At 30.4% G+C, this 15,857-nt stretch overlaps 1 protein-coding gene and 1 long non-coding RNA gene across 12 annotated transcripts in view; both read right to left on the reverse strand.

Annotated features, from left to right (window-relative positions):
- The window catches only part of LOC119069306, a 481,283-nt gene that overhangs the window by 58,522 nt on the left and 406,904 nt on the right, over positions 1-15,857 (reverse strand). The window lies entirely within an intron of this gene.
- The window catches only part of LOC119069239 (protein held out wings), a 77,262-nt gene that overhangs the window by 27,626 nt on the left and 33,779 nt on the right, over positions 1-15,857 (reverse strand). For all 11 annotated transcript variants that reach the window (XM_037173287.1, XM_037173286.1, XM_037173285.1 and 8 more), the window contains one exon: positions 11,302-11,435. In XM_037173287.1, coding sequence (XP_037029182.1) covers positions 11,302-11,435 — 134 coding nt within the window. The remainder of the gene's footprint in view (positions 1-11,301; positions 11,436-15,857) is intronic.

A 15,857-nucleotide genomic window follows, 5' to 3' on the forward strand; every position in this document is an offset into this window, starting at 1 on the left:
TAATTCTGCCTTTCAATCTTTTTGTTTATAATCCATTGTTACATTGTTTCTGCTCCCAATAAAATTCTCTATTCATTTCATCAAACTCCATCAACATAGCCTCTTATGTATCCTAATAATAATCTTATACCAAATGATATTCAAAAAGATTGGAAAGATTAAAGACGCAAACTTACCCACAGTTAAAATATAAAAAAAAACCGAGTGTTTAGTGAAATATCTGCATTATTATATAGGAATACACATCGAAACGAAAAATAGATTCCACTTATGAATGGGACTGTGATAAAAATTGAATTGCATTGTTCTACGATGTGATTTCATTGTATATTCAACAAACGAAAAAAAATGACATCAAGATTCGATTCAGTAGTCACTGTTCCAGGCGAGTAATGCATGTAATCTCTTTATTAAATACCAATAATGATTTTTATTGATGAGAGATTTTCATATATTTATATGTAAGCAAGCGAACGATGAAAAAGTTTCATTTTTTTTCGTATAATTTGATTTGATTTTTCAAAATAAAAAAGAAGAAAAGAAAATCAAGTCATCACACAAATGCATGTGCCAGTTTTCATATAAATTTCATTATTTTCTTCCACATCCCATTAGGCGAAAATTGTGCTACAATGTATCAAATGCAAACTATCGTTTTTCTCATATTTACTTATAAATTGCATACCATGCACTCACCTACATTTATTCCACTCATATCAATTCTATTACAAACAACGATGAAAAATAAAAACGATAAATTTTGCTCGAATAAAATATGTAACACCTTAGAAATGTAAAAATAAATATTTAAACTACTTTATAACATTGCGTACTTCCTCCATGTCGCGAGGAGATGCGACAATTTTCTTTTGATCTATACGTCCGTTAACTATTCGAGAAATGAAGCACTATATAGATATATAATAAGCGAAAGAAAATGATGACACACACATCGTGGATTGTAATTAACCAAATAAATATATTTTTCGAAAAATTTTCGGTTGTGTAGAGAATTCTATCGAAAAGCGGATATAATTTCGGAATAAATTGGTTTATGAGAAATTTGAGTTTAAATTAATTTTATTTCAACGTTTTTCGTCGAGATATACATACGCACGCACACGAAACACATGTGTGTCCATTTCCGCGTGAAAATTTGATTGAGAGATATTATTTGGTGTTATGAAATCTTATGTGTGCGTGTGTGTGCGTGTTTTTTTCTGTATATATATTCATCATGTGAGGAGGTGTTGAGCGATTAATTATCTAATTTAAAAAGACGAAATGAATCAATCTAATTGCTATTCGGTTTCGGTTTTTATGATGCAAAGTTGCATTTAGAATATGTAATTAAAATCGACTACCAACGAGAAATGTTTTTTTTAAATTTAATTCCGTGAACAGTATCAGGTACACTAAGTAGAAATAAATTAATTTAGCGAAATAAATTGATTTACATTTTGGATATACGGTAAATAAATTACGACATATGACATCAATGCAATGAAGTGAATTAAACTTTCTACTGATTATGATCGACAAAGTCAGTTTATATCAAAAATTACAAATTAATTTTCATTGGCCAAATGCAAACTAATTTTTCTCTATTATATCTTCATACCGCACATATAGCTACTTTAAAGAACCAAGAACATTGATTAAGATTTACAAGCACTTCACATTCTCATTCAATTTTATTTGAAATGACTCGGTTGATGTAACGTCATTCTGTTGTTGGTTTTTTTTTTCTTCATCTTAATGTAAAACGATTCCAAATCATTTAATCAACCTAATAATTTAATAATTTGCAATAAATCAAAAATGACATTGACAAAACCTCTTCATTGTTTGTATGAAGAAAAAAAGTCTTTTTTTTAAATAGAAAAAACAATGCGGTTCCATTGTTTTCCATTTATTGTTGTTGATCAGTTGGATTAATAGGCATATAAATATATGATTTGATTAGACACTCGCTTCTATTACCTGATAATAGCAATGCATTGAAAAATATAAGGCCTGTCTCTTTGACGATAATTGAAAATCAATGTAATTGACATAAAGTATTTATACCGCAAATGATTGAATAGCGTTCGCTTGTAATGATAATGAAGACATATTTGTACTAGAATTTGTATAAGGCGCGTATAAGGCTACAAAAATTAACTGAAATTGTTACGGCTGTTTTGTTTGCATTTGCTTAAAGTCTGAAAAATTCATTGAACATTTTTGTGAGATGATGAGGTTTCTAAACGACTTTCAATTTATAAAACTGTTGCGGTAAATTACAGATGAAAAATGATTGGAAAAATTGTGAGATAAATGAATGAATCTATTGGTGTTTCCTTTGTTTTTGAAATGATAAATTGGCGAGGATCCTATTATAAAAGGGAACACTAATAACACGAGAACAGGAAAAACAGAATAGAATCTGTCTAGAAACGAGTATGTGTCTTTTACTACTAAGGCTTTAGGCATACTATAAATAATACTTGTGATGTGGTTACTATTAAAAGCGTAAAAACAGTGTAACGAAAAATGTAATGCAACTAAGGACCAAATGTGCGTGAATATTTCGTTGCTTCTTGTTTGAGGTAACAAAATAGTACACAGAAAATAACTGTCTCTAGCTCTCGTAACTCAGCTGGATATGAGATGTCGAGTCCTACAATAAACTTCTCTATGCTGTGTGTGTATGGTTGGTGCTATACAATTGAGACAAAATCACACCCAACTCGAAACAGATCCACTTTACGCTATTTACCATTCACTTACTTTGTTCTACCAATTACGGATAATAAATGTTGAGTCTAGCAGATGTTGCTTAGCTTCAATCAAAAAATTAAAATTTATTTCCGTTTTTATTACACATTTTAATTGATTAACATTGGCGTATTGGCATCTTTCTTTTTAGTTTGTCAAATATTTTTTTTTAATTAATTGGCAGACCGTTTCGTACGAGTAATATATAATTGAATGTGACATATATCTTGTCTCATCAATAACTGCCAAACTATATACCTGGATATTCAGCAGAATATGTATATAGAATAAAGGATCGAATCAAAAATAGAATAAATATTTTGTTATTATGAATTTAATTGCCTATAAAATTTGTCTCGCACCACAATTTTGTGATTAGTTTTTGGCACAAAAATATCATTTCATAAATTTCAGCAAAATAATAGCGCTTAATGTGCATTATACTATTATACTAATATTAATTTTATGGGGCCTCTCTAGAAAACACGAAACAAATTTTGCACGGGTATTAAATCTGTACATGCGAATGTAAAGTTAATAGCTTTGCTTGAAGTAAATTACTTTTCCAAACAGACGTTGTATTTTGTAAAAAAAAAAATTAAAGAAATAATAATTAAACTGCATATCGAGTGCAGTTTAACTGAATGAAAAGGTTGCGAAAAACTAACTCGGGTCAAAAAGTACAAAAGGAAAAAAAAGAAAGGAATAATCGCGACGTACCGCTAAATCACATATCGTTCCAATGGCTCAAACTCATAGTCACACATTTTTCGAACGTTCAGATACATTTCTGCCATTGGGAGAATCACACATAAATGCCTAAGACAACCAAACAACTCAATAACAATTTATACAAAAATTGCTTAGAAGTAACATACTGGAGCCCATAAAAGGAAATTAAACTGAATTCTTACAAGCAAACGGTTCTCATGTGCATTCACCTTTTTCACCCAACTAGAATAGCGAACCAAAAATGGCAAAAATTCACGAGTTATGCATTAATAATCTTGACAGAAGACATTTGTAATTGTCTTGCTATTGTAGACCGATATGATGAATTGAATCGAATGAATATGTTCTTTTTTTTTTCTTGCTGTTTCGTCTTCGTATTTTTTTTTTGATTTCATTTATTTATTTATACCCACAGTCGTAAAGTTTTTACTATGCGACAACTTGATGAAAATAATTTGAATGGCTATTTCAGTCAATTAATAGCTATATTCTTAACATGTGAGTGCCTTTAACGAAGATAAAATTGGCAACCCGAGGCGAAGTCGAGATTGACAGCACAATTCAGTTAAAACAAAAGTTACGAACAAAATTTTATGTACAGCTATTGGAATCTTCATTTTTACAAAGGTCACGGTTACGCACTAGTGCGAAAACCAATTCACACACTGTCGATCGCACTGCTGTGCATAAGTGAATTTTTGGTTGTTGTTCCTTTTAAGATTTGAAGTTTGAAGCGAATGTGACATTTCAAACGTTGCCAAATGGCAAAAAATTGATCAGATCCTGAATCATGTGTCCGGATGGGATAAAAAATGTAAATTTACGCCATAAATTAATCAACAAGCTACCAATTTCGTAGCAGGGTTATTCATCTCATCTAATATCATCAACAATATATGAGACGTTCTATCCAAATGTTTCGAAGAATATTTCTATAATTTTCATTGCAAATGCAATAAAATTCCAGGAAATGTTGAAATCTGTAAAATTTATTTTAAAATAAATTTTAGTGCAGAAGTGTTACGATTTAATAGTCACTTTTTTCACATTGAAATGACTGATGATATTCAACAATTTTTGCGCACTTTAATTTTTAAAGTTTATGGCGTGTGATTTATGTGAGAATTGATAGTAAAATCATACGGACAGTTTACACGTCATGGTAAATTTGATTGTGAAATCGTTCTTCGTGTTGAAATTAATTCTACAAAATCAAATTTTTTTTCTTGAAAGAAATTCGTTTACAAATATATGGCATACAATTCAACTGATCAACATAATATTTCATTTCATTCGGTCCAAAAACAACCAGTTCCTTCTAAAATGTCTAAAATTGAAATTATTTTATATTTCTCAATTAAAGCGCGGCATTTTTCAATTGATATTAGTCGATGATGTTTTTTTTATTATTCATAGAAAATATATAACACACAAACGGAGGTAAAGCTAATTGATTCGACATTAAAAACGCATGTTGTCATTTGGCGGTGGAAACAAAAAATTTGTTGCTCATTTGTGTATGGATTTTGTAAATTCAATTTTTACTGATCGACATACAATGCAAGGTTTGACCAATAAATAACTCAACTAGAATTTAAATAAATTTTTTTACTACAAAAATATGTGTGACCACCAACGAACAAATGCGCTATTGATATTTAAAATAGTCAATGTCGGTCAGCGTTTATAGTTAAAAATATTTCAGTATTTGATTTATAATTGTAAAGTTATGTGATTACACCAAATTAAATAGATTTTTTTTGTATATTCTCTCGCGGCTCTACAAGAATGGTGAGAAATTAAATTTGTTATTTGTATTTAAAAAAATGGTAAGAAATGTAATTCTTATCTGCGGTTGAACGAGCATAATTACTGCAATTTTACATATTTTATCCATAGAATAGAAACAGGTGCGCCGATCGGTTGGTATACATTTTTTTTTCTCGTCTCATTGTAACTTAAGGTTTATGCCAGCCATAAAACATCGATCTATTTGTTTTAATTTATTTCTAAATGAATGTTATTAATAAAATAATGCGTATACGAAATACGTTTAAAACAACATCGTGATTTTTCAATCGTTATAATTATGCGATAATTGATATGATAATGGCTTAATTATACGGTTGAGTTGACAAAGTATTATTGCGTATTTTACCTACCGCACATACAAATTACGAAATTGCTTGCTCTTTTTTCGCTGCAAGCAAATGAGTATTAACTTCCCAGATGTGTACAATCATATGGTTTTTACCTTATGGAACTTATTCCCAATCCGGAAAACCAAACTTAATCTAAATTGTGCTCCTATTACGATTTCGTATTTATAATTTTCCAACCAAATTTGTGTGGAGATCAAACAACAACACGTAGAAATGAGTACGAAATTGTTTAACATAAAAACAAAAACATACGAAACTTAAAACACAAAGCTGGTTTACACGAACATAGAATGATACTTTCCTTTCCATAAAATACAATTTTAAAATACGCTGACAGTACATTCTGATAGATCGCGTCTGGAATATTAATTTCAAGCATCATCGCTCTTGAACAGTCATACCCATAACAAATATATATTGAATGCATATAAAGTGTGTTGTTTTTCTGTGATACAAATACCAGACTTCCAATGGGCTTCGCTAATGTATTTGAAACGTGTATTTTTAGTAAAATGTTATATGTTGTATGGTGAGCTCGTTTGTTCGGAATTGATGGACACAATTCAAGAATCGTGTGTGTACTGAAACTCTCCTACCATAGAACCTAAAAGAGTTTTGCAGATGAAGTTTTGATCCGAATGAATATGACAAAGAGTGAATGACACGGTTGAATGATTTACATTATGTTAGTAAGAGTTGTAGCGATAAAATACAAATTAATTTAAACGAAAAGTATGCATCTCCCGATGGGAAATATTTTGCATTTTACTATCAACTATGAGTATTAAAAAGAAGCTCTACGAAACTTTGTTATTTGCTTGAATAGTCACAGAATTTGTCTTTTCACAATAGGATAAGCAACAATTCGGGTTGTCAAAGGGGTAAGATTTACATTGAATTCTTCTCCTGACCTGGACATGTTCAACTATAACAACCCATTAACAGCCCATTAACAGCTGTTTTAGCTTGAACGAAATCTGTCTTCTGTCTGCCAATTTATCCTCTTTACTAAGCGTCCAATAGTATACACAAAGAAATATGAAAAAAAAACTATGGCCACTTGTGTCTGCATGACTACTCACATTAGTAATATTAGGACCCAACCACCCCCAAACTAAAAGTCCTTCGAATAGGATGAGTATAAGAATAATCTGAGTCAATAATTCCTTGATAGTTCTAGGCACCTCATTAGCACCTCTTTCAACTGAAACTTAAGTTTATCAAGCAGGATGTGGCGTCTCTTGATATCAGTGCTGTTCTAAGTGTACTTGGTAAAAAAAATCCTTTTTTATTTATGGCTAATCTGTTATCGACAACGAAAGTGATGAGCAATGGCCTAACAAATGAAGTACAAGATTTTGTAACAAACACTAAAACCAAATGATTTAATACGGCGATTTCCATACCGTTTCTGATAGGTTATAAGAAGTTATGTTATAACAACAACTATTTCGTTTACTGAACATAATCGCCTCATCTCCGCAAATGACTACATATATACGATGATGTCTATGGTTTTTTCAATTCTAACAAATAAATGCTTCGATCGATTGAAATTAGTTAACCGAATTAACTATTACGACCCATTCAGTGGTGATCTAATTTCTTGTATTGAGTTTTTAAATTATAAAATCTTAACAGAATGTTACTGTTCCATCGAATCTAATTCACACATTCGGAATTTTATTATTTAATGAAAGTACGCAAACATATGCTAAAATTTGTTAAAAATATGTAAATAAGGATTTATCACACGGAATTAAATGAAGTGGATATGTGAGTTGCCATTATTTTTTTGAATTTGATAGATTCTTGTAAATAAAATTGGCTATGAAGAAGAGACCTGTATTTCTTGACAAATTGGTTCTGATGAAATAAACCGATTTTTCGAAATATATAAAATGTGTTGAACAGTTTAATTATGCAAATTTGTTTGTCTTTCGGTTTCACCTGGATTCTTGTCTATTAAATCACTTCCTTTAGTATGAAAACAAACAAATTTTTTTCCAAATTTAAGAAACATAAAGTTTTTTCAATTTAATTTATTTTCCGAGCCAGAATGATTTATACTTTCATTGGATTAAGCAAATTTAATTAAATCAATGAAGTGAGCTAGATCACTTTTCGTTAAAACTAAATTGATTTATTACTCACACGATTAACCAATTAGTTTTTATAATGCAAATACAGGGAAATGAAAACTATTTTGTTTCAGTAGCTGTTAGTTGAGCTATTAATTAAAAAAAAAACAATTCCTAAGACGAACCCTCAAACCCAAGTCGTTTTTTTCTCTATCTAGTTTCGTTCAATTGTGATTTATTATATAGATGAGAAGGTCCACACGTCCACAGCTAAGCCGTTGCAAATGCTACGAGTTTTACATTAAAATCATACAAAAACTGGTATCTTGTGTAGACTCTATGGAAACACGATAAAGTTTTTAAGATCGCAGTATTAATTACAATTTCAAAATGAAAACTTCAATAGAGAAAAAAAGCGAAACAATGACACCGCAATGTATCTATACAATTAATGCAATGTTGGTTGGTTGGTTGGTTTTACGATTATTGGAATAATTAATCGATTAACTTGTTAACAAGTTAACCTTTGTGTGAGATAGATTGAAATACAGACTTTTTTTTCGGTTGACTGAAGCCATTACTAATCAGAGAACATTTTTCAAATTATTATTCTAATTTGACGTTAATTTAGAGCGGTTAAAGTAAACAAAATTTAAAAATGAACAAATAAAATGTGGCCGATTATTATCTCGACATTAAAAACTCTTGATCAGATCGTTTATTTACAGCCTTTTTTTTTTAAAAGTACACCAAAGTGCTCTTGCGCTCTGCCGAGAGATATATCCTCGAAAAGCAATTATGTGGAAACATAAGCAATACGCAATGCCAAACAGTTTAATCATTTTTCAAATAAAATCAAGTGGCGTGTATTAAAAACCGAATATTATATACAAAAGCAGATAAGCTACCTTATAAGGTGATTACCGAGTTATTTGCTGTACTACCAATATTTAAACAGAATAAGGAAACTTCGAAAAATGTGTGTTATTTAGCTCCACACTAATAATAACACAAAATTTTTATTTTGAAACGCAAATACGATTATTGTTGGTTTTATCAATAACTTTCATGGCAAACAAATATTGTTGATGACAAGTGGTAGTAGTCATCATTGGTTTTAACAACTCTACACATTTTAATCATATCGATAACAAGCCACACCGTACATATATACATATATGTATGACAGATTCGACATACTGAAATACAATAAAATTTACACGGCGATAATAAGAAATTTATATTTCAAGCGGTATCTGTAACAGAAAAAAATGATTTTTTTTTCAGAGAAAAATGGCTTGTAGAAGTCATGCTCACGTTAGATGTGTTTGATTGATAAGGTGATAATATAAAACAGATTTTTCATATATAAATACAAGACACGCGATACTGTTTTGTGTACGGATTTTTTTTTTTATTTCTCTCTTGTCGCTAAGCCTTTGATCTTTTGTTCAACATTGCATAAAGAGTTGCCTTGTAACATCCAAGGGTATAGACGGTGCTTGATCATTTTACCTTATCTCCATATTATTGTATAATTGAGTCAATTCGTATGAAAAATCACAACTCAATAAAATGCATCACAATGCTAGCATTTTGATTCAATTTAATTTTTCAGATCGAGAGAGACTTACAAAACTTACAAGTCGTCCCATTTACATTATGAGTTTGATTATGTTACTCTTTTCCTATTCTGTAGTCATATTCAAACCGTAACATTGTGTTCAATTAAATTAAAGAATTAAGGCAACAGACGCATATTATATACCCGAGATCTTTTGCATGCTGATACTGAAATTCATTAGAATGCCATATGCAAGATAATGATGATACATTCGATAGAAGTTTATCCGAAAGCACATTCCCTGTTTTTGTTGTGGTTTTATTTCGTTTTCGTGAAACGGAAGTTAAATGTTAAATTAAAATATTGTATTCCTGTCGACTTCTTTTTTATTATTATTTCGTCGTCTCACTGTGACATAATCAAGTAAAAAAAAGCCAACCAACTCTGCCCATTCATATGCATTAATTGACTGAAACAAATCGTAAAAATTTCATAATTACGGATGCCAATAAATGAAATCAATTTGAAACGTTCTATTAGGCCTCATCTTTTGTTTAATATTTTAATGTTGTGGGTGCGGTTTTTCCTGTGTGTGTTTTACCTAGTTTTTTCAAAAAATATTTAAAAAAAAACGTCAGTATCGTTCACCGAACGAGTGAGAAGGAGGAAAACCAAGAGCATTTGTTTCAATATATAAATTACAAACAAAAATCTTTTGTGTTCATTTATATATTGGTGTCTACCAGCCAATACAGAATACAAATCTTTAGCGGATCTATTAAAGTCGCGCCAAATAGGTCATATTTTTAGAAGAAGAAAAAATGCTTTAATGGCATCTTGTCAATGTAAAGTCATAAATCAACTTCTTTTATCCATTCCTTTCATTATTATGTTATGTATTATGGGTTCATGACATGCAAATAGATGATGGAATTTTTTCGAATTGCATTGCAAAGTATAACTAAGAGCATATTGTAGTTATTTCCATTTCAACTGAAGGTGGGTGATAATTCCGAACGATTATGAATGCGTTATGAAAAGCTTGAATGTTTTACAATTCTTTACACTTCATTTTGATGTTACTGATAAACATTCGACAGAAAAATTGAAAAGAAGAAAATATCTTCTACGGTCGAAAGAATAAGAAGAAGTTGCCTCTTACATTGATGAATGAATCTGGGGTGTCGAATGTTGAACATTGTTATGGTGAATCCTAAAAAATTTCAATTGATTCCACTGATTCTTCATTTCAAATTGAATTTTACTTTCAAAATTGAGTGTATCAAATCTAACCGTTCGGACTAGAAAAGGTTCGAATTTTCTTTATCGAATCTTGGTGTAGCGCTAGCTACTGAATCATTATTATGCTGTCAGTTCGTATTCATCAACTCTGAATCATTTGGTGTAAGTTTCTTAATCATATTAATTAACGAAACAAGCAGATCAAGAAGGCAAATCAAACAAATTGATGGCGCCAAACTGCCGATAAAAATGTTTAAACGAAATACAACGATACGTATGACCATTTTAATATTGCACAGTATAGACGTGTTGATTATCTGTCGCTGGCCCGGCATTGCCTTGTATGATTATGGTAAGCATTGGCGAAACAAAGCCAAAAAAAGACGCGACACTTTATTTGCATTGTTAGGTAAATAAAACATTATTCATTCAGAAATAACATTCAATGTCTTTTTTCGGCTGGCTTCGGGACCGAAACGTAATCATCAATGTGTTTTGATAAATTTTAAGACAATTTCGGTGTGATGGAGCCATATACGAAAAAAAAAATATATTCACAAACATGGGTGTGTGCCCACCACAAAGTCCAAGTCAATATAGAAGAAGAGACATAACTTTTCTTTATTATTTCCCATTCATTCATTGATTGGATTCATTCAAAAAAAGCATAATTACATTCACAAATAATTGCCATAAAACTGAAAATTTTTATGGAAATTTTGACTATTTTTCGTAATTTTTTATTAAAATATTTACTCACATCTGGGTGTTCTTTGACTGGCACATAGACTTTTTCATTTAATGTGACTGGTGTTCCATCTGGTTCTGGTAGCTGTAATGGTGTCTTTTGTACGCCATTTATTTGGAATAAACTTGCTCTAACTTTGGCTATTTCTGAAATAAAAAGAAAAATATTTTCTGTTTAAAAAAAAAGTATTCATTCCAACGATCAGTCAACGATTCTCATCCCATTTATATATCCGTATCTAACAACAGTAACATTTTTCAATTCAAAAGCATAACAATTATAAATGCGAGTTGCAAATAAATTCTCGTATCCATAAAAGGATATCAGTAAAATGAAAATCGAATTATATCATCAGGGACAATGGAGTTGTTATTCATATATACGCACACATAACATTTTTATTTCTTTCCGAAATCAGCCTTTATAATAGACCGTCGTCGCGATGTACATTTTATTTTTCTACATTGTGTACTGCGATCATTCAGATGCACATCAAAATCAGCCACAAAACTAATTGGTCTAATTTATATAAATTTAATCGACGTAATGTATATAATAGAATGCTTATGGGATGGAATTAATTCTCTCAATAATACCGAAATCAAATGATAATACCATGTTTGATGCAATGTATTAATAACGGCGAATGTTTATAACAAAATGGTTTAGATATTTTATTTGAGCAATCTTTCAACAAATCCGTGTGCTTTTTTTCCTCTCTACAGTTCGCATTTCCTATGAAATTGTAAGTGATCTCATATTATAAAACCAATGGTATGTGCAATGTGGTGATGGAATAGTTATTTTTTTCGTATTATTATTTTATTATTATGAAAAAAAGCTTTGGTCAATTCAAGTTTACTTATATGGCGAGAAAGCGAACGAACAACTCCGGTGTAAGTAAAACACCTCTCGATATATAACTTTTATGCGGTTATTCAGACGATAGAATTTTTTTATTTTATTTTATTTTATTTCGTGTGTGCACAAGATCATCTGTCCAAATATATAAATTTGATATGGCAATTCACATAAATTTGTGATACAATATTACTATTTTGTCTATGAGATCATGTCATGATATAAGCTAATTTTCAAACTGTTATTGGATTGGTAAAATTAATTAGAAAATATCGTTTTTGTTCGGATAATTGACGGTTTAAGCTGGTAAAGTGAAAAGTGATAGTAATTTATTTTGAAATTGAGCCTATACATAGACCGGATAAAATCGTTTATGGAGTTGAACAATTAGAATTTACACTTTAAGCCATCTCGTGAATTTTTTACTTCTCTTTTTTTCATAATTTCTTTGCAAACTTAAATAGATTCCCATGGTTGGATAAAATGGCTTGGAAAAAGTGTCTGTTAACGGTATGAGAAATGTGGTAGATTTATGTGTCTTACGTTTACTTTACGTAAGCTTCTTTTAGGATACATTGAACAAAGCTCCACCGAGTCAGATAAGTTTCCCTCCTTAAGTAAACTCGAAAGTGTTTTTTTTTGTGTTGTTGTGCTGAAACAAACGGAACACATGTTGTGTAGGATTAGGTCCTACGAATTCAACGAAGGACACCAGACCATTCCCAAAATTCTTTCCAATAATAAAATTAATTTCCATTCCAATTTGATCTAACAGTTAAACGTTGCTCATGCTCATGGCTGGCGGTGAGTCCCTGTGAATTTCAGTTTCGTTTATTTTCATAAAAGTAAATCTCAACAAATGATCCGCTAAGTTCCAGTATGTATACAATTCTTGAGGAAAATCTCTAGATTGATTTCAGCGGTTATTTTCTTTGTTTCGAATACAGGTCTCAATGATGGCGCAAGTCGAAACGTTGGCTAAGTAATTAGTTTTACTAGCAATGTTACTGTGAATGGAATAACGAGGAACGAAAACATCTTAAATTAAATACATTTTTGTGTAACATCAGGCATTTTGATTAAAATGTTGACATGCCTAAGCGTTTCAAACACACGCAAAAAATTCCTGGGACTGAAGAAACCATTTTCCTTGGTAAACAAATCAACAACTAATAACAATCATACAAACCGAAAAGAAATTTCTGTTTTAAAATTATTATTTTTTTCACTGTTCCTGTGTGGTCGGTTTATAACTGGCATATTTTCAGTTAAAATAGAAAAACTGTCGGTGTGTGCACATTCATGCTAATGTAATTTAAAAAAAAAAAAGAAGTTTAGGACTGATTTATATTAGCACTGTAATGATTGAATCTGATGACAGAGAGCTAGCCGAACACACAAGCAACGATAAAAAACACATTTTGCAACAAATTATTTTTAATTTTCTTGCAAATTCGCATCTAATTCTCCAGTTTATCCTTATTAAATCTTAATTAAAAATTCTCTCGCATGACCTTGAATGCTTGGTGTCGCGCTAAAAAAACTGCAAAGATGTTGTATGTTCGCACTCAGAACATAACATAATTTTTTTTTTCAGTTTTTTCCATGTCACAATATACAATGCCATTTACTATACACAATCTACAATATTTCAAGAGATTTTTTTCGCTTTGCTTGTTTGAATATGATTATAAAAATGACTTAAAAATGATGTGAACAATCAAAATAATTATATTTGGTTTTTGCACGTTTCGTTTTTGGTCATCAATCTTGGCACACAAAAAAAAACATCTTATCGCACAATGTGAATATAACAGGAAATACCTGATAATGTTCAGCCTGCCAGACTGTGTAATTTTGTATCGAGATTCACGGTGATTCATAAATTAGACATATGAACTGTTAGTGGAACCTTTCATCGTCCCGTAAATGTGGATAATTACATTGCTTGTGCAGAGTGCATAGCCGAGTGTAGCACATTTTACTTAACATATTGATTGTATGAGAAAATTTAGTCTTGCAAGGAAATGTTTCTGTCATTTCATTTTGAATAAATTTAATTAAAATCACAGATTTGAAACGTCTAAATCACCCAGCAGCTATAGCAATTACGTCAATTAAACGACAATGGCAATTGACGTATTTAATTACAAATAATGATAGCAGGTAAGCCAATATGTCCTTTAATAAGGTTGTCAAATGCCATTTTTGCTATTTGTTAATTTACTTTTTTGAAATTCTTTTTTTATTTCCAATGCATACGAATATTACGAATACAATTTTACAATTTCCTGCTGTAACTATGCGTAGGTTTAGGAGATTATTGATTAGATATAATGAATAAGTTAATTTTTAAAATAAAAAGTGGATTTATGGATTGGATATTGTAGTCAATATGCACACACCAATTAGAGACCTGCATATATAAAAAAAAAATCGGTTGTGTGTTCGATATAAATTGTTATGAACTTATTAGCAACCTGCCTTTATACCTGTGTGGGATGACTTAATTTTTTTTTATATTTTATTATTCATTTGAAACGAAAAAGAAATCAAAACTAATAACTTCATAAATTATTTAATATTAAAGACATATAACGTCGTCATACAGTGGCTGCAAATAATGTTTGATATTTTCGTGCCATTTACAATCCAATTCATCCCACATACAATGTCAACATAGTCACATAATACGTAATGAGTGTGTTAATATTGACTTGTGCATATAAGTCCCATAACAGGATTGATAGGGCGATGAAACTTAATTTGTGGTCACTGTGATAATAATAAAAATCGAATGAAATCAAATCTAAAATGAAAAGCTTGTGCAGCTAAATACTTCAACACTTCGAGTGGACTAAGCTTATGATACAGCACGTAGTTAAAAAAATAATGTTATACAATTAAAAATCAATAATAAATCGATTTGCCGTTTTCATTCATAAATTTCAAATTTATTCGTATGGCTCAGATGAGTATTAAGAATAATGTGTAATCGTACTAGTTGTAAATTTGCAAGATTGAAAGGAAAAAAACATATTTATTCGCCAGAGGTGTATAATAATAACAACCATATGAACAACTTCATATCATCGGCGCGAATTATAGTTACGTATTGTAATAGAATAAGAAACTGACCTTGGATTCAGTTCATTAATGAAAATTTTATGTTATTAGGTGGATTATGATTTTTATGGTTTTACAATAACCAACCTGTCAATTCACGATCGGTTTAATATAATAATTATGATTGGTTGCAATTTCAACGAGTAGATAAATTTATTTATTTGATTCGTTTTTTTTCCTACTCTATACTCTTTCGTAATTAGAGGGATGGTTAAACCAGGTGCGTGACATAACAGAGTGGGATACAAAAAGTGCAGAAATAATTACAGTAATTCTTTTCATTTATGGCTTTGGCATTTTTAGAATTTTTAATTTTGTGTTGAAAGATATTTGATATGTGCAAGATAATGAAACGAGAAAGGAATGAGAACGATATACATGGTTCGGTGGCAATGCAAAATGTGAGATTATACGATTTTATCCAGTCAAGTTAACAAGACAATTCGGTAAGCTTGTTTAAAATCTAGGAATTTTGTTTTGGATTGAATGTTGACCAGCGTGTTATAATTTTCTTAAATCCAAAACTAAATTCGTGGTTGGGTCGGTAGCGTTGTAACAGATTTTATTATTTGATGTTACGA

The sequence above is a fragment of the Bradysia coprophila genome (genome assembly GCF_014529535.1).
Source record: "Bradysia coprophila strain Holo2 chromosome X unlocalized genomic scaffold, BU_Bcop_v1 contig_26, whole genome shotgun sequence".
NCBI lineage: Eukaryota > Metazoa > Arthropoda > Insecta > Diptera > Sciaridae > Bradysia > Bradysia coprophila.